The sequence below is a fragment of the Phlebotomus argentipes genome, unplaced genomic scaffold (assembly GCF_947086385.1).
Source record: "Phlebotomus argentipes unplaced genomic scaffold, Phlebotomus argentipes genome assembly contig_75, whole genome shotgun sequence".
Taxonomy (NCBI): Eukaryota; Metazoa; Arthropoda; class Insecta; order Diptera; family Psychodidae; genus Phlebotomus; species Phlebotomus argentipes.
The window spans coordinates 375,035-395,201 of NW_026776170.1; the positions used below are offsets into that span (position 1 = coordinate 375,035).

Genomic DNA, 20,167 nt, shown 5'->3' on the forward strand with positions numbered 1-20,167 from the left:
AACACTTACAATACCAAGGAATGTAAACCTCTGAGTGTGTAAAGAGGTGCGGAAATAAGGTACTGTGACGTCACAAGCCATATACAAATCAAATAGAGACTATTCTGATATTTTGCTGTATTTCCTCTTCTCTCTAGACACAGAGTTTGTTTACACTCCTTGTTAGAATACCACAATACAGAACATACCTGTCGAATGAGCGAAGCGTATGTAAATGGGGGTCGCACATCAGCATTTTTATAAAATTCACGGTTTCGTTGTATTTCTGAAATGAAAGAATATGAGAATGATTTGAGAATAAAATAGGAAATTTCTTAGACAGGATAAACAGGTTTAAAGATTGAAGAAATTATAGCACTAACTTAAAATACTAAAGAGTTTTTTACTCTTTAAGTAGTCAAGAAAATTGTGGATATGCACCACTACTTTTCAAACAACCCCGCACTATTGCACCCTAAATTTAGTTCCTTAATGCCGTTGGATGCTTGAGATCGAAGCCTGTGTAAAGAGTAAAGAAAGTTTTCTGATGGATAATTAGAATCAGAGTTATGGCCATTTAGCAGGCGGCTGTGTTTCAGAGATAAAAGCGTTTTACTTCGACCCATGTATATATATATATATATATAAACCTAAATATAGATAAAACTGTCAAATTTTGAAAATCGTTCTAATGTCCATGACGATATACTAATTATATACGACATTAATTAGCACCTTGTTGCACATCTAATCCGGCGCGCTCCAGCATATAGGGAAGTCCTTTTGTGACGATAAAAATACGATAGTTAGTGATACACTTTTTTTTTACTTTGAATAGAACACCAACCTCCGGCTAGTGACAGTGTGGACTTGTCCGTGATACGTCGTCGAATAGGACCAATACTTGCAGTATGGGTGGTTGGTGATCGCACCGGTGTCGCAGATATGGCATTAGGTATAGTAGGTGCGCAGGGTACAAATCCTGCAAAACGTTCGCACAGTATTCAATGTAACTATTATTGCAGAAGTAGATCTCCTCACCTTTACTATGATCCGATATTATAGCTGCTTGATTTGATATGTGCAAATGATGCATCATGGCTTGCAGTCTGTCCCTCTCCTTTTGTAAATGTATCTCAAGTTGAGACACGACTTGCATCTGCACCCTCACCTGTGCAGTCGATCTGTCATCCAAACAGTGTTCAGAATTGAGATGCCTGTAAAAATAAATATGTAAATATGTCTCACTTAAGTTTTGCTGTTTTTTGAACTGCCATGTACACAGTGGGGCAATAACTAAAATCGCAACAAAACTCTTCATGTGGTGGTTCTAGAGTTAAAACAAAAAATTCACACTAAGATTACGTTGACAATTTCAATTTCTTTTAATTCTGTATCCCGAATTCCCATTACTACAGTGTCGGCAATAATTAAAGGCTCAGCATAGGTCTTCGGGGTCTCAGTGGACTGAAGCAAAAATTGAAAAAAAAAAAAAAAACGTTTGATTGCCTATCCATAGACAAAATAAAACCCCCAATATGAGCCCCCTTTGCCGAAGCCTGGGGATTCTAGGGAACCTTATCACTTTATGGGCCTTAAGCACTTTTTCCAGGGTTTTTTCTTCTTCTTCGGACAACCCCCAATGAAGTGGAGCAAAAAGTTCTTCAGACACTTTTAGGAAACCCGTGGGCTCTAGATCCGGAGATGGGTAGCACTTCGGAGGGAACGCTCCACCATGGAACGAAGGTAATGTGCGCCGACTTTGCCTCCGACACTTTCACTCTCCATCGACCAGGCCAAGGCTCAACTTCAGAAATTTCCGATTGTAACATGCGGGAAGCAGTCGCTGGATCCTCATGGCACGCCATCAGAAGAATGTCGTCTGCATAGGTAGCAATTATATTCCCATCCGGTACGGGGATATCCGCCGTATACAGGGTATATAGTAGAGGCCCAAGTACACTACCATGGGGAACTGCAGATAAGATTGGTTTGAGCTCGGAGGCAGCATCATCGCACTTCACGCAGAATGTCCTATCCTCCAGATATGATTAAGGGTTTCGAAGAGCTGGTGTGGCAAAAGCCTCTTGAGTTTGTACAGAAGGCCATCGTGCCACACCTTATCAAAAGCCTGCTGCACATCCAGGAAAAGCGCGGAGCAATACTGCTTCCTCTCCATGGCCTAAGCAACATGGTCGACGATCCGATGCACCTGCTCGACTGTAGTATGGCTCTTCCGAAAGCCAAACTGGTGGTCAGGAATCATCCCGCCACGCACCATCAGAGGCTCCAGCCGTAGTAATAGCAGTCTCTCAAACAGTTTGGATAAGACCGGGAGGAGGCTGATTGGGCAATAAGATGAGCATACCTCTGGAGGCTTGCCCGGCTTGGCACACATGACGACCTCGGCCACTTTGAGCTGCACGGGCACATATTCCAAGCGCAACATAGCGTTGAAGAGGAGCCTCAGATATAGGAGACCTTCACGAGGCAGCTCACGAAGAATTTTGGCCGTGAGGAGATCGAAGCCTGGAGCCTTCGATGGATTCATCCTCTTCACAATGTCATCTATCTCACGTAGAGAGAATCTCTTCACGGGTGGACGCTCCTGTGGTGAAGCCAGGGAGTTCTCAATGTCGTCATCGCTGGAGCCTCCACTAGCACTCACAGCAGGCCAGGGCCGAAACACCTGCCCAAGATGGTCAGCAAAGACCTCACATTTGTCCACAGGTCTCCTCGCCCAGCTACCATCTGTCCTCCTGATAGGAGGAACTGGAATAACAGGCCGAGTGATTCTCTTCGTGGCCTTCCACAGGCTGTAGTCAGTATTCTGGCCAGGAGACAGTCCCTCCAGGTACTCCCGAAAAGAGGCCTCCCTCAAGTCCGCCAGCGCCCTCTTTAGCTCAAGAGAGCACCTGTTTAATGCAGCCCTCAGATCTGGGGACCTGAGTCGTTGCCACTGTCGTCTGAGGCGTCTCTTCCGGGCAAGCATACTCCTCACCCCGGATGGCAGAGAATCGTCGATCGTGGAGGCAGCCGCATCTGGGGTAGCCACCCAAGCTGCCTCCTGAGTGCGGGCAACAAACATGTAGGCAGCGCTCTCGAGCTCCTCCCTGCTCTTCAATGAGACGTCCAGCGATAGCCTCTCCTTCAAGATGCCTCGAAAATATGCCCAATCCGTTCTCCAATTATGCAGAGACGGATTTCTTATCCTTTTCTGAACCGCAGCAGACATCGTGAGGAACACAGGAGAGTGGTCAGATGACAGCTCGGCCGATGTTGAGACACTCATACGACGGAAATCTAGTCCTTTCGTAATTGAGCATATGAGCAGAGATTTGTGAGTGTAACACAAACTCAAAAGATTTAGACAGAGACGGGAGGAGAGAGATCGCCATGAAGTCAGAGGCTAACTTAGGATTAGAAGTTTTTGGAAGTGGTATAACCTTGCCCAGCTTCCAAGCATTCCAATCATTGTATTTATCCGATTTTAATAGTTTTAAACCCGCTGGAAAGCTCTAGCAAAAATCTTCATGTATTTAGAACCATAGAATTTTGTGTGATCACTGCAGCGGCGCTAGAGTAATTGAGAGAATTTAAAAAATTTTGATGTCAAAAATTTTGTTTCAGTGTCGAGTTACTTTCAAAGAAATGTTTGAATAATTTGATGGTTCAGATTAAGGCGTATCCAAAATGTAATTATATTTTTTGCCAATGCCATATAACCCAAATACGGAGGTTTGAAATTTTTGGTTAAAAATTGAGTTGGCCTGGTTGATCTCATTTTGAGTTGGTTGTGTCGCCCACCTCACCTCAGCTAGCCTTGGCGTTTGCTTATCACGTCCTGTTAGTTGGCTTCAAAAAACCTATTGCTAAAACCAGAAAAAGTCCCGGAGAAAAATTTCTCACTTTGCATAGTCGAAGGAATCGAGAACTCGAAGCGAGCGAAAGAATGAAAAAATGTGGCTGTGAGAGAGCGAACACGCGATAGCTTCGTTTCTCGCTCTCTCGCATTGCGCCCTCTCTTCACAAGCGCTGTGCGACAGATTTAGAAACGAAGCGATCGCGCGGTCGCTCTCTCACGACAATATGATTCTCGTTCAGCGTAATGCGAATTTATCCGTTCGTACAACTAATTATTTTACACTCATGTCAGGACATTTGGAACATTGCTATATTAACGACTAATGCACACATTAAAGACTCACATTCACTCACACTTATGAAAATTACCATCTGGAAAGTCGGAAAGTTGTGTGTAGAAAAGAAAAGTTTGTATTTATTGCGTTAACGAAAATATCTAAATTTAAACACATTTTCATTTTCAACGGACAAGAAATTATGTGCAGTTCAGATATAAGAAAATGAAAATAAATTTATAAATATAGGTTGAAAAATTTGGAATAACGAGCTGTGAAAAATTATGGAAATTCATTTGCGAAGATGATATATTTCATTAACTTTCAGTTGACGTCTTGTTCGATTGATTTCAATATCTGTGAAAAATGCCATATGACTGCAACATATAACGTTTTTCGCGGAAAAAGTAGCCACTTTTTCTAATTGTATTCGCACAATTAGACGTCGGGCAAAGAAAATTAACACGTTCCTGTGATAAACAATCAATGACCCTCACAATGAAATCATTCGGAGAGAAGTGAAAATTTTATCATTTTAAATTCGATAAGTCAATCGACGTGTGTCAGCCGATCCTGAAAACGTCGAAAGGGCACCGAAAGGCCTATGAGGACGTCCTCAGGGCTTAACTTGGCTCCTATTTTGTACCTAATTCAATAAAAATGTTCGTATTTACAATTGTAGTAAATTCAGGCGTACAATCGAAAACCCACCGATTGGAAACCCCTAGATTGATAACATGAGTTGTCACCAGAGGGCTAGGTCCTCACATGAACGGAGAGAGGGGAACTCACTTGGCTTTCGGTGCTGTGAGTCAGTCTCCTCTGAGTGGTCGAAGTTCGCCTGTCGATCCGCACCTTCGGGAGCCCATTCTTAGGAATTACCCGCCTTATCGCGTCGTCGTAAAATTGCTACACAATTGAGAATAATTTCGTATATATTTCAGGAAACAATTTCAAATTTGGATTTCAATACAATAAAAGTAGATATTTCTATCCAAACGGTATTGTTGGTCACGTTCATTATGAATCCCACCTACTTTAGACCACATCATCTTGCCATGTCATCCTAATACTCGTGAAGTTTCCCGTGGCTTGATTGTTCATCTGAAAAATAAGAAAACGACTAAATGTCACTTTTTATACGCGCAGAATTGAGATCAAATGTTCTCTCAATTTATACTAAAAGTCAAGAAGTCCGGTGCACATTTTGAATTCCACCAAAATGTACAAAAATAAATGCAATTTCCACTCACCTTTTTATCCGATAATAACTGTTAAAGTATTATACTTTGCACTCACTGCATTCAGCCACGACTAGACCTCTGCTTATGTGACAACTTTGGTTTAGTAAAAGAATTTTACAACGTTTCCAATGCTTCTTTTTACTCTTTCGAACAGCGAATAATTTCCCGTTTTTGCACAACTTTTGGGGAAAGATAATACTTATATGGACTAATTCGTCCTTAGGCTGTCGATAGCAACTATATTCTCCATAAAATTAAGCTCCAAAAGGAAATTACACTCAAATCATATCGGTAGTGAAGGAGAACCTAACGTCATTTCAAGGTAGTGGAATAAACGCTTTCGAGCTGCATTTCTTCTACCCGTTTGCATGGACGAATCAGTTATCATTTACTGCCCTTTTTCGACCTCAAAGACTAATGTAAATCTTCTCCTGTCAGAAGCACTTTAATAATACTTTTAATAGCACTTTTAATAGCTCTTTATTAATACATAGATTTGTAATTACTCTAAGTGTTGATGCTAGTGTCCGAAAGTAAACGATAAAAAAGTCCCTTCATTTCCGGTATGTTTAGATATATCAAGTGCGTATCCTTAGTAAGAAACAGAACAGATCATGATCACTGTCAAAAAGTAAAGAGAAAACTAGCTTTGCATAGCCGAAGCTATGATCAGTCGGCCTTTTTCATGTGGCCTTCGGCTGGTCTATCCAGTCTCCACGAGCTCCTTAGTAGGCGTAAAGTCTGTTAGACGGCAGCAGCTGTTAAGGCTTCTGCTGTTATAAGTTTGGCTCTATTCGTCTGTTCTTTATAATTTTGTACTTGTTTGAAATGAAAAATTCTACAATAGCTACTTAGAAAAATATAATGCGATGGGAGATATTGAGTGGATTGTAGTGTCCCAAATATTCCCCTGCATAGTAATTAATTTTAAAGAGATGTTTCTCTTCAGTTAAGGGAGAGGACTATCAAATTTTAGTGAGAATATAATGAAATTCCTACGAAGAAGTGATGTAACTAACACGCCAATATCGCGTGGTGAATACTTTTTTAGAAGAAATGTAGAAGAAATGACTCAGTGATATAACCCGTGGCCTCTATTAATATATTAATATATAGCATAAAAATCAAAATTGCAGGACTAGACGAAAATTGTCACTCACTGAAAAACAATGGACGGTGAGCGTTCCAGAATGTATACCAGAGCTCGAAATTGAGCATCTGGTCGTTTCTAAATGTTTTTCTTTCGAACTCATACTGAATGTCACATTAAGTGCCGCTAAAAAATACTGTGTGCATGCGCACCTTACTCAGAAAATGTGGAAAATGAATAAATAGATACTAGCAGACCATAAAGGGTAAAAATAACTCGATTGTGTGAAAATTAAGTGAGTTCTACGTGACCACTGAACGACGAAAATGAGGGGGTGGAAGGGGAGAGTCTTTATAAGACGGAAAATGGGGACGATGCCTCAGTTGTTCCAGGACAAGCGGACAAATCGCTTCCAATTTGTCAAGTATTGATTTTAAGAGTGTGAAATATAGTTATCAAGTGCCAAAGAACCGACTTTTACTATAAACACTGGACAGCTCCGCCCTTACACTTACGAAGTTCACGTGACCACTACAAGATCTTCGCCTAGCGATGGTGCCTTTGTGAGGTTTACCGAATGCCTTGGGTGCCATGCAAATGAGTGCACGGTAGTGATCAGACGCGCTAGTAGGCGAGTTCGTCCCTGAAGCTGTGAATTACATTTGTGATTATCATGAGAATTTTCCAGGAATCCCTCTGATCGTAGGCTTGCTGCCTACGATAGACTCTAGGAGCTACCACTCTGTAAGACTTCGATGTGCGGGAGATGACTACGGCTCATGTTTGAGGGTGGTTAATGAGATTGATGGAACCCTCTTGTCGGATTCCAGCCGGGCTTATTAACAGATGTACTAAACCGGTTCCTTGCCTTTTTCGTGGGCAACCCTGTCGCTATAATGCTCGTCTGTGAGGATACATGTGAAAATCTCGCGTTGATGTCCTTTGCTTATGGCTCCGACCTCACCTCTGGACATACTTACAATACACCTTCTCATTCCGTGATGCGTGTACCCAGGATGTGCATGTCGCAATTTGGCAACTAAAAAACACGAGTTCTAGAAGAGTTGACGGATTGACAACGAGCCAATACAAGACTGCCGAGGACTTTGTTGCCGCGCCGCTTGCCGCTCTCATCAACATCTGTTTCCGGGAAGGGATCTTTTCTGACTCGTTGAAGCTCTCAAGGATCACCCCATCAGTTCAGTTCAGTTGGCCAAACTGAGTGGTCCTGCAATTGCATTTCTCTGAGAGATTCCGTTTATAATGGCGATTTGTGGAATGTGTGGGAAAAGGATTTTGCGTGAAACTGGAGACAATGTGAAGTGCGGATGCTGCCAGCTACTGTATCATCTGATGTGCACTCGACTGTCCGCGACTGATCAGGAGAAACTCAAGTGTGCCTCGCCTGCAGTCCTCATTGCAGCACTTCGGACATATATTATGGTGGAGACATCGTGAAATTCGAAAATATTGTTCGAGCACAAAAAAATTCCCATTTATATAAAATCAAAAATGGGTTCATTCACAGTAACCTCAGCATCTCTGAGGCAAAGAATAGCATTAACACAAGGCAGAAAGACTGTCTGGTGAATTTACTACTAAATACAACCAAGTTCGGAACAAATTTACCTTAATGAAATTGTACAATACTTTCATGAATAGAAACGAAAATGCCACTATAGGTAGCATTAAAAATGTTGTAAAAAATGCACTTTTGGATTTCTTGTAGAAGTACTGTGATATTTCCTGCCACTTCTGCCGTGTTATGTTTTGCCGTATATGCGTCGTCCTTTTTTTTTTACTGACTGAATTTTGTAAAGTTTAATCATATGTATAGTCTCAATTTAGTTTTTTCTATGTAAGAGCAGAGGCAATGATCAAATAAATCCAAGAAAGAAGTCCAACTGCTCTCCTGGGACGGATGGAATTTCGAACGTTATGCTCAAGAGAACTACACGGTATGTGGCTGATATGCTGTTCTTTGCCATCAACCTCTTCTTTGAGTCTAGTACATAGAATAAGTGAATAGATGAAATTGCACAGCCCGGTTCTAACAGCTCGTTCATCAACACCAACTTATTCATCGGGTTCCTAATTAGGGAATTACCACTCTAAGATTACCAGGGATTCACTGAGCATATTGATCTGAATACAGATATTAAAGGTCGTATATTCACTAAATGGTGAAGTTAAAATGGTTTAAATGGAAAGGGCTATTACTTAATGAGTAATCACAAACACGAATAGGCTCATTCGAATTAGCTTCAATGTCTAAAAGGATACAAAAATTCCCTTAATTGCTTAAAGATCGGTAGTTTTTCTTGCACAAGCTGTTACTAAATCTGTGTTTTGCGCTGTTTTGCATTGTCTTTCTCTTTCTGCTACTCCTGAGTTTAGTTTTGCATACAGAAGACGAATTTGTTCTTTCTCACTAGAGTTACTGATTATATTTGGTTTTACCGATTTCCAAACTAAGACTAAGTTTCAAATCTCAAACGCTTATTTTTCTTCGTTAAAATTTCGTTAAGTTCTCCCTAATTATCGATATGAATTGCGTGTAATTTCTGTTTTGAGATTAATTTTATGGTGAATATAGTTGCTATCGACAGTCTAAGGACGAATCAGTCCATATAAGTACTATCTTTCTCCTAAAATTGTTCAAAAAAGGAATTTGTTCGCTATTCGTATTGTTAAGTGTAGGTTTTGGGAGGAATTTACCGTCACTATAACATAGTGTGATAACTCTCGTAATAGTAAACAAATTTAATTAATGATAAGTCAGGAAAACCACAATTATTGATTATCATTACTTGCACTCACTTGGTGAATGTGGTCATGTCATCAAAGATGACTTCACATCCTGGCCACTTACACATACCATGGCCATAAAGCGGGTGATCCGTTTTTTCTTCTGCACGCTCATCTTGGACATTGCCTAGCTCCTCACGACGGTTGATGTAGATGGAATTTAACAAGTGTGAAAACTTCTCGTTTTCCTCTGGTTCGCCGTGTTCAGTGGGTGATTCACCATCATCTAATCCATTGAACATCTTTACGTATGCCCGGCCACCATCCTCTTTCCACGGGCTACCCTCGCGAACACCTGTCGAACGGACAGCACTGTAGGACGTGTAGAAGTCAAATGAATTACCGCAAATACCAATTTGAACTTTTTTCGCTCTCTGCCAATATGTTTAAGACATAAAAGATCACTATCAGCTTACGAAGCGGCTTTCCATTTTTCATTCAAAGTGTGTATGTTATTCTGAGACCAATGCCTGTGTTTAAAAAGTTGCCGTACAAGAGGAAGAAAATATACATTATGCTTTCGGCATCCATATTACCTGTCACATTGACTATGTAACCTAATGCCGCATTTCCTCTCATTGTAATAATTTGTGTAATTCTAGTAAAAAAAATGGAGCTCTATTATTTTAAGACTCTATTATTTGTTTAACTATACATTATTACTGAGCTCTTTGCGTTTAGTTCTTTGTGTAGCTTCTTGACCCAAAATCAGAGACAAACCTTGTTGCGACAGTAGAAACGGTTGCAAACTCATGCCCTGATGCACAAGATATTGTCGCTGAATAATCTGCAGTTGCTGAATAAGCTCTTGCTGCTGCAAAACAAGCTGCTGTGGCACGGTGCTAGTTGTATTTGGTTCACAAAGCTTTTTACGTGTTGGAGACATCTTATCTTGGTGTATAAAATGTGTTTGCTGCAACAAATTCATCTGCAGTTGTTCTTGTAGTTGCGCCATATTTGCTTCGAGCTGTTTACGCTGTAGCTCATATGCTCGAGGAACATAGAGCGTTTGCTGTTTCATTAGTTGTTGCAACTGTGTAGGTGTAAATACGTGCTGCTGTAGCAATTGTTGCATCTGCAGTTGCTGCTGTTGCAGTCGTGAATGTAACAGCTGAGACTTGTGTGCTGAAGCCTCATCTTCATGTGACTCGGAATCATGCTCAAAGTAATATTTTTCCTCTGGTGTTGCTTCAGTAACCGTATCTTCACCATTGACTGTGAACGTAGTATTAACATGAATTTTTATTATCGAGAGTAACATATTGAAACATCCTAAAAGGAGGAGATTGGAGATGATAGAGATACTGTTCTCTATTCACAATTTCTTATAATCAATAGTAAATATGGTTAAGAAATGTTAAACAAAAAACAATTTTTGAGTTTTAAAACAAATAGGATTTCATAACAATAAATGGATTACCATCCAATATGTATTACACATACTGTCTTTGATTGTCGGTGAAATAAACTCAAAAACTAACTATGAGCCTCTTTATGTCGGGCCCAGTTAAATGCTGCATTTATCATTAATGTAGCATTTAACAATATTCGGCTTTATTTTAGTCCATGGCGTTGATACCGGGACACACGCGCTTAAACTGAAATCGAATCATGTCGCAACGCGACGCGCAGTCACGAATTTGACGTTCAGTGAGGATGTGTGTGAGAATTTGACAGCCCACACGCATGCGCCACCGCGCAGTTTGAGCCGACTTTTAAGTCCATGTCGGACTAGCTTTAATATAAATGCTGCATTTATATTAAAGCCGACACGGCATAAAGAGGCTCTATGATACAACTATTGTTTGTGTTTATGAAAAAACGTAGTATTTGAATTCCTAACGAGCAAAGAATAAAATATATTGACAAGTATTTCTTATAAAAGGCCAAATTGCAGGCCACTCACTAGCGTTTGTGATTGTATCACGAGCTTTTTACCGCAAGAAGTCATATACGTATGTGTAGTACGTTACTTTAAAAAAGAGCAAATGAAGATTAAATCTTTTTTTTTTTAAGGTTTTGATGCTAATATTCTGTGCAAAATTCATAAAAAAAAAAAGAATTTAATAAAATTTAAGTTTCAAAGCCATCCTATACAATTGCTTTGTCTTCCCATATTGCAAAATTGTACATTGATTTAAAACATTTCATCGAATCAAAACTGTGATCTATTTGATGACTATACTAAGAGCTAATTTACAGCTGGGTGAAGACTTGTACTCGCACCAAGCTCCGCACGAAATACAAAAACTCGCAAAATACACTATAATAATATCAGGGAGGCTTAACATGACGAAACATAACGAAAAAGAGTGAGGTCACATTTTTTTTAGTTGCCGTCCATCGGACTTGTGGCGCTTAAACGGCAAAAGATATCGACATGCGCTTTTTACCAAAGGTCAGAAGTTCTACTGCTGCTAGAGAATGGTGATGTCAAATCCAACCCCCCACCCTTCCGTTCGCCATTTTGAACACCACCAAAAGTATTTTCCCAATTTACTCAGCCCCTATGACATGCATTTGGTTCAAATTTTAGTATGGTTTAGCTGACCTCAAGACCTTTCCAGCGAACCGCCACTCGAGGACCTTGGTCCTTCCAGACCCTAGATTTGAAGGCTTAAATTTTTAAACTTCAAATGGCCATTACTCCGCTTCTAACTAACTGATTGGAATGATTTGGAATTCATTCCAAAGGTCTTTTAAACTGCCATCTCCCACCTGAACATCATAACTTGGTAGGACCACCGCTAGAGTCGCTAAAGTAAAAAAAAAACATTTTCGAATTGTCAGAATCGAATAACTCGGAAAAACGTTATGCATTTTTTTAAATTTGAATGTGTTATAGCTGAGGTCGAGATCTTTCCAACGAACCGTTACTTTTAGGGCCCAATTCATTAGGAGCGGAGATATGGAAGGTCAAAGTTCACACGTTTGATGGTCCATATCTCCGCTGTTTACTAATCGATTTTGATCATCTCTTCACCAAAAGTCGTATTTCGACGCCATTTAATAAGCTACATTCACCATTAAACTATGATATCACAATGAATGCTGCGATATTGAAAAAAAAACTTTGAACACGTCGAGACGTCTCTAAAAATTGGAATTAACTTTTTACCCTAGGAGGAGGGTCTGGCCCCGAACATGGTCGATGGATGTGGTGGACGACGTCCTTAAGGCCCTAGGTAAGGGTGCGTTGCTGGCGGGTGGTGGCGGTGGATCGCGGAGAGTGGCGAAGCATTATGGAGAAGACCAATGCCCTTAAAGGGACGTAGGGCCACTTAAGTAAGTAAATAATAGATACGGAGTTATGACGGCTTAAAATTTTAGATTAGATTACATTACATTTATTTTCGTCTCACTCAGGAACAGTGTACAGCTGAAAGGAGTTTAATACAGATTTTCAAAAATAAAACCATGTGCACGGATCACTGAGGAGAGAAGGAAGCATCGCCGTAGCCGTAGGCTGTGTAGAGTGTGTAGTGCATTGATGATTGGTATTTCATTAACACTGTAAAAGGTTTGCTGACTATAACTTAAATTTTCACGTAAAAGGTACAAGAATAACAAATATAAAGACTCTCAAGCAAAATATTAGCCGCTCTTAGGTCTTAAAGTCAATCTGTTGCATTGGATGTTCAAAATAATATAGCCACTAGTAGGAGCCGAAGAAGTAGGAAAAAAACTGCAACAGTACAATGAGTATGCATCAGTTCTGATTGGTCAGGATGGCCCGGTCAACATGCCGAAGCCGTCCGAGCCAAAACACACCAGAGGTTATTTTAAATACGCCATAACTTCGGTTCTATTTCCCGGTCATTATGGTTTTCAGGGTCGTTTGGAAGCTCTTGCAGAACTCTATAACTATTTAGAACAACAGAAATTCATCAGACCACCGCCAGAGACGCTAATGTCAATGTCAAAGTTTTTGAAATTTGAAACCCAAAAATTTTCTTTCAAGGTCATGTTAATTTGAGATAATTCCTTAAGTATTTCGACAGTTCAAATCAAGACGTTTCCAAAATGGGGTCAAACTTTCCTGTCGAAACAATAAAATCAGAATTATATCTGTTGGAATTGGAGTTGGATTTCATATTACATATGAAAATATCCACGCTTTCTTTCCTTCTTACCAAATCAAGTTAAACATGGACGAGAACTATAGAAAATTCCAGCTAGATACCATTAGCAGACACAAAGCGTGTGTTTATCCTTTTTTTATTGGTAAGCAATTAAGCGGATTTGTTTCTGGCATACCTACTATCAATTGCATAAAATATAGTTACGGCCTAATTGAAGCGTCATACGCAAATTTCATGCACATGACTTTTAAAATTAACGAATACCATACAGTGTTAGTCAACAATTTGGTGCCGCGTAAAAAAACTAGGGTTATCAGCACCCCTAGATCAGGAAATTTTAAATAATATTTAATGTTTTAATAGAGTAAAAGCGCACTTGTCAACATAAAGGGGTTATCTGTCTTATAATATTGTAAGCAACCGATCGTGGCAATTTTACATTCAAACCATTTTTTAAAAAACTGTAATGAGTATGATTTTACTAATAAATGTTTCAAGATTACGATTAGTATAATGTACGAAGAGCGGCTGTGGCTCAGCAGTCAATGCGCTTGACTCTCGACGCTACAGTCATGTGCTCAAATCCCACCGATTGCAAAAATGTTTGAACACAGCAAAGTGCAAAAATAAGCCTTTCCAGCTGGAACATACGCTTCACTGGAGTTGGTCTTGCGCTCTGTCCCTGTATATACAAAATGTGGAAGCGGCCTCTTGACACAGTCAATAGCGCTCTCGCTTAATGACACAGAGGTCCCGGGTTCAATCCTCACCTTCTGAATGCTGTGAGCGATTGACTCGACAAGGGAAATAAAAAGTCATTTTTAATGCCAACAGACGAAACTGACTGTTGATTTCCAACTTGAGGTTTGTAAAACTTCGATGGAAATGTTTCCCTTGGCCAGAAAAAAGGAATATAAGGAAAGCATTAATTCATGTGTTGGGAGTTATTTGGTCAATTAACACCCGCAAAACACAATAAATCGAATTGGCCATGGACAAAGATATAACAAATGGATTAATACATGGCAATATCAAGGAAAAAACTGGATTGTTATGAGGGGGGGGGGGGGGGGCAATTTTCTGGGGTAATCATAGGCTGCATCGGATAAAGAGCCTAACGGACAAGTCCATCAGCAAAACAATGCCGCCAGCAGCTCAGCAACAACCCACAAACTTATAAAGGGGACAACACATGCATCTGCTGAGCCGGATTGGACATCCAGAATGATGACCATTCATTCATGGCGACCACGGCAATAAAAGAAAAACGCATCAGAACGTTCGGAACACGCACGAAAATCGTTTAGCAGAGCTTGAGGAAGATAAAAGGCCACCAACCAAAGATCTCCACGCTCCAGAACATCGAAATTGAGGAACTATTGTATCTATCTATCTATCTAAATATACAGATACCGGGGATGGAAGAGACGAAGCTTCGGAGCATTCTGCTTACCGCGAGAGTCAGTAATGCACCGGTAGACCGTAAAACTCTAGCCACAACATCTCATTGCGGGCTTCAAGCAGCCTAAATGTGATCGGCTGATCTCTAAGGGGGCCACAATAGATCAAAAAATATAGTCGCAGTGGCAAAGAAAGGGGACGAATAGACGACACCCTTCCCCAACCCGCAAAACTAATTCTAATCTAATATTGTACGAATGTACTGAATTTATCTTCTGCGAAGCGTGAAACATTTCAAACGTTGCTGCCTGACGTCGATTCATATTTTTGTCGCCTGAAGGCAAGAAAAGCCGACAAATTTTCGTGAAAATCAAGTAAATAGACAATAATTTTGTTTTCATGTAAATAAACACATATTTGTTGGATTTTTCTGGCCATTTGTGCAGATTTAATGCATCAGATTAAGGTTATGTGTGTCCGCACATCCTCCGGCCTTTTTCAAGAAAACTAATTGGTTTCTCAACGCATTTTCAAGTACATGAAAAGCTAAGTTTTCATCCAATTCATTGTTCACGCGTACATGTCGTGACACTCACGAAAATGCGGCTGTACTAAAATGTCAAAACAAAGACATCTTCCCGGACAATCTGACCAGCAGACTCCTTCGAGAATCCCATCGGAAATACGCCCTATGTTAGGAACTGTCACGGATGAAGATGTCTTGTCACTAGAATTCACAATTTCGCCCTGTTGAACACATTCTTCGCGCTGAAAACATCCCTTGGTAATCGCCGAAAAGTCCTAGAAGTTCCTTGAGATTAGTTTCGGAGAAACACGGAAAATTGCGTTTCACTTCCACTAAAGAACATTCCCTAAATTCCACGTGGCGGAAAATCGCCAAAAACTGAGCAGAAATCGGAATATTTTGCCCTAAAAACACCATCAAAGAGAAAATCTAGTACTTTACGGCTGCTCAAAGGTAGCCGCAATGAAATGATTTTCTGACAGCTGAAATTCGTATAAAATAAAGCCCCCACTGCATCTTGCAACGCCTTCTTGTTCGTATTTAATTCGTACTATACACAAGCAGCCGTCGGGTGGCCGCCAATATAATATATCAAAACGTAAAATTATGACACCAGATTAGTATTTTATACGGACTGAAATACGAAATCTGTGAATTTGCAACGAATAATTAATTAAAGGAATGAAAAAGAGAACAGTCAAGTGCAAAAGTTACTGTGAAGTTTTTAAATTGTTAAAATTCAGAGAAGGAAAACAAATGATTGAATTTCTTTAATGTGTATCCGGTCTTGATACGATCAGCTCTGCTATGAAACCGCTAACTGTGGTATGACACTGCTCTTCTATGGTTTAAAATTTTGGGACGAAAAAGTGTTTTCTTCTATATACCGCGTTGTTTGCGAAAGACAGGTTATCAATAATATTATTGACAGCATATATATTCCTGCATTGGGCGATTACAAATCTACGGGTGATCCATGAGAGTGTAAGCGAATGCGCAAGTGAGTAGGATTGACATATGGGTGAGCGCAAAAACGCGAGTTATCCTTTGATATCGCTCACAACATTTGGGTGATCGGACTGTTACAGCGATGCGGCGAGATAGATCCCCTATGCATGTTTCGGAGGCGGTCTGGCGGTGCGGATTCCCGGAGGCGCGATAAAATGATCTGTTCGCCTGTGATATGAATATCTAAATTATTTATTTATTTGTTAATTTATTACGTGTTTAGTTTAAATGTGTGAGCCTTATGCTCAGGTTGTATTGCACAATTACGGAAATTGTCCCAGTTCAAAATAAGCTCTTTGAGCTTAGGACCTGGGGGTGAAGGAGGGAAAAGACAAAAACGGACTCGTACATAATCTAAGCTCACCCACAGTGAAATGATCCCATTTTACATGGATTCAAAGGTAACCCTTAGGTCAATAATCGATCTTAAGCACATCAATATTATATTTTACAACGGCCAGAGAGATGAGGTTTTACAGGAAATTCTCGTTCACTGTTTCGTTCCTCTGTATTTCTTCCTTCTGCCAAAGTTTTGAATTTATCTTCTTTTTCTCTTATTCAGTTTTTTCTTACGAACTGTACTTCTTCTGAATTCATCCGGGCCGTGCTTTACGAGATTCAATGAACTGCTTTCGTCTGTGTCTCATTGGGCAGCGAAGAATATTCTTCTGTTAAACTCTAAAAAGTTAGAAGCTTTACACATACGCTCTGGTTAGCAACATCCCTACGCCTTACCGACTTTCCTTAATGCTGAGGTAATTCCCTATGCCCAAAGCGCCAGAAATTTTGGAGTTATTTTCAATAATTACTTGGCGTTGGCCGATAATACTTCCCATATCTGTAAAAAGGTGAATTTAATTCCTTTCACGCTTCGAAGTTACAAGCTTTTCATTCCCTTAGGGCGTTTGGCTTTTATTAATTCATGCCCTTCTCTTTCCTGTCTTTTCCTACGAAGCCTCTATGCATCGCCTTACTGTCACTTTCAACAAATGCATTAGATTTATTTTCAATCTCCGGCCTTTCGATTATGTATCTCAGCACTATCACCTTATGCTGGGACAGACTGCCAAAAATCTGCCTCTTTTCCTCACACCACGCGTTGTGGAGTTCATTTCACGAATGTTTCGCCTAGATTAGCTTCATTATTTGGTTGAACTACTCGCGCCTGGCTCGTCTGTCAGGTCTTCGAGTCTAGTTGTGCCGGCATCGCGGAGCCGTATACTCCGAAACTCTCTTTTTATTGACGGGGTGATTCTCTGGAAAGAACTTCCTAGAGATATCAAGCGGCGGTTAATCTAATTTTTTTTTGGCGTTTTAACTGTTTTCTTGTGAGAGCTGAGGAAGATAGTTTATATACAACCAGTGAAAGAACTTTCCACCGTTTTACTTTGGAGGTTGGTCATCAACACTTAGATGTAGGTGGGTGCAAATTACACTCACTAAAGCTCTCTACAGTTATGATCGAGTAAACAAACATATTCAATATATTCTATATAACTAAAAAAAACTGCATACTGAAGAGAAAATACAAATAAAAATACTACACATTTTCACTAATCGTATGCATTATACCAAATTCAAGTAAGAGACATGATATTATTAATTTTTTCTTATGTGTAAATTTTCGACAGGTTTATCGTAGTTCCCAACTAGATAAAAGTAAACTCAATTTATCTGAAGCAAAGTTAAAATTATGTAAATTGAGCTCACCTGTTACTGTGTGTTTGGTGTGTTTCTCAGGTGACTTTTGATCACGCATTGAAGTAGCACCAATATGATCAAAAGAATTCTCATTGGGATTAGTAGTGGGAGTCTGTGGCATTTGAAGATAACCCGTTGTGGTACAAAGATTCAGTTCGAAGTCAACTGTGCGATCCACAACTTCAAGGCGATGCCAGGACTCATCTATATCCATCTGTCGCTCCTTCAAAACTCGTTCGATTGTGGCATTCTGTAAGAGTACATGAGCTGTAAAGTGTACCTCACGGATTCCCCTTAATATTTTCACATTGAATTATTAGATATATGGGTTGAGATGAAAAAAAACTCGAATATTGGGCATCTCAAATGCCCATTTTATTCATCCTAACGACTAGCGTTCGAACACGTTCCTGTCGTTTACTTGCAAAATAATATACGCTCATGTATTTGATGTAAATCACTGCCGACGGCGCCTGAACGTTTCACATATACTTGATGTGTCAAGTTTTTAAAAGTCCACTCCACGTGTTATTTTCTTTTCACAATAAGAATTATTTTTAAGTTATTGTTATTATTGTTAATACACAACATCAAATCTGAACACTAATTCAGAACGTAATTACTATAACATTACTAGATTTTCGAAACTTGAGCAACAATTTATTTGTGCGTACACAAAACAACACTTTTTACCAGATTGACTGGCAATAAATATTTTGGAATGCAGCGTCTTGGCATGGTTGAAGTCAAATAAGTACTGTTTAAAAGGGAGGCAGAGGCAACACAATGCACACACACAATATTTGAGAACACAACACACTAAACATTTACAAGTAATAGCATCATCACCTCTCCCCCCTGTATCCCCACATTGTTGAGAAGGATGAATAAAAAAGGAACGATTCAGGCCACCCCGCGAAAGAGGATGGGAAAATGCAGACTTTTGCGCTGCCCATCTTGTTTTCTGTTGCGCTACAGTCAATCAACAGTATCACAGCTCTTGTAACTAATCATTACATATTTCTTTAAATTTTGCAGAATCGCTATTAGTTATTATCGTAGAAATGAAAAAAAAGCATTTGATTATAAACATATAGCAAAATTTTCATAATATATTGAATTTTTAATATTATATTTTAAATATTACTTAAAAGTTGAAGGTATAAAAAAATATCAAGGAAAATCATCTGTATGATGAAAACCTTTTTAAATAAAAAAAAATATATATCAAAGTCAATTTTTTTAAAACATAGCCTAATGTGAATGGTTTTCTGAGCATCAAATTTAAAATAACGATTAAAGACGTCTTAGGTGATAAATTTGCCCACGCTTATCAGTAATCACACAACAACCGCAAAAAAGCATTTATCAGAGTATATTATAGATATTTGCTTGACTAAAAATATGAAATATTTGCTTTCCAGTCAATCACAATTCTTAGTAGAGAGTGATCAATTTTGTTGTGAAAGGCGCTGGCTATGCAATCCAGTATATAGTCCTTAAAATGTAGAAACAATTTAAACCATATGTTCTTGCGCAGCAACTCATACACAGTAAATTCCAATTGTGTTTTATTTTATCTTCTAAATTTGTTTTTAAATATACCTTAATTTATAAACAATATTATTTTATATAAATATATATTTTAAATAAATAATAAGTGTTATCACATACACATACATACTGTCATATATATATTGTTATTTATTAAGAGAAAATGTTTAGATATTGATAGGAATCTGTTGAACTTTTGGTGCATGATGAATGTTCCTCGAATATTTCCTCTTGCAGAAATATTTGGTACTTTTTAGAATCCGTATTAATTGCAAGTGTGTGCTGTCATATGCAATCCTTCTCATCTGTAATCACTTCCCCGCTATATCTCGCTCTCAAAATGCACTGCGCGCTTTAGACAATGCACTTGAGCTCGAAAATGCACGGTCACATCCCCAAAAAGTTGCTATGGAACGTCTCGCTCTTACCATCTTGAAGAAGCACTATTACTTGGTCTCTTTTCATCACACATACCAATTAACCGGTACAACCAATGAAATGTTGGGGCATCTGCCCAACGGGGGATTGCTCCATGCAACTTAGGGGTAAGCATAGCAGCGCAGGTATCGTGGGATGCAACTGCAAAGACACTCCGCCTTTACAGGAATATGCAATTTGAGATCGTATTTAAAAAT

The 20,167-nt window shown here is 39.4% G+C and overlaps 1 protein-coding gene across 9 annotated transcripts in view; it reads right to left on the reverse strand.

Moving 5' to 3' along the window:
* The window catches only part of LOC132257021 (forkhead box protein P1), a 106,901-nt gene that overhangs the window by 18,448 nt on the left and 68,286 nt on the right, over positions 1-20,167 (reverse strand). For 6 of the 9 annotated variants that reach the window (XM_059753698.1, XM_059753694.1, XM_059753696.1 and 3 more), the window contains 7 exons: positions 17,988-18,228; positions 9,981-10,475; positions 9,273-9,555; positions 1,021-1,196; positions 827-961; positions 715-759; positions 189-265 (listed from right to left, as the gene is read on the reverse strand). In XM_059753698.1, coding sequence (XP_059609681.1) covers positions 189-265; positions 715-759; positions 827-961; positions 1,021-1,196; positions 9,273-9,555; positions 9,981-10,475; positions 17,988-18,228 — 1,452 coding nt within the window. Of the gene's footprint in view, positions 1-188; positions 266-714; positions 760-826; positions 962-1,020; positions 1,197-9,272; positions 9,556-9,980; positions 10,476-17,987; positions 18,229-18,285; positions 18,749-20,167 lie in introns of those variants that run through there. The other 3 variants (XM_059753700.1, XM_059753699.1, XM_059753697.1) reach the window with 3 other exon arrangements.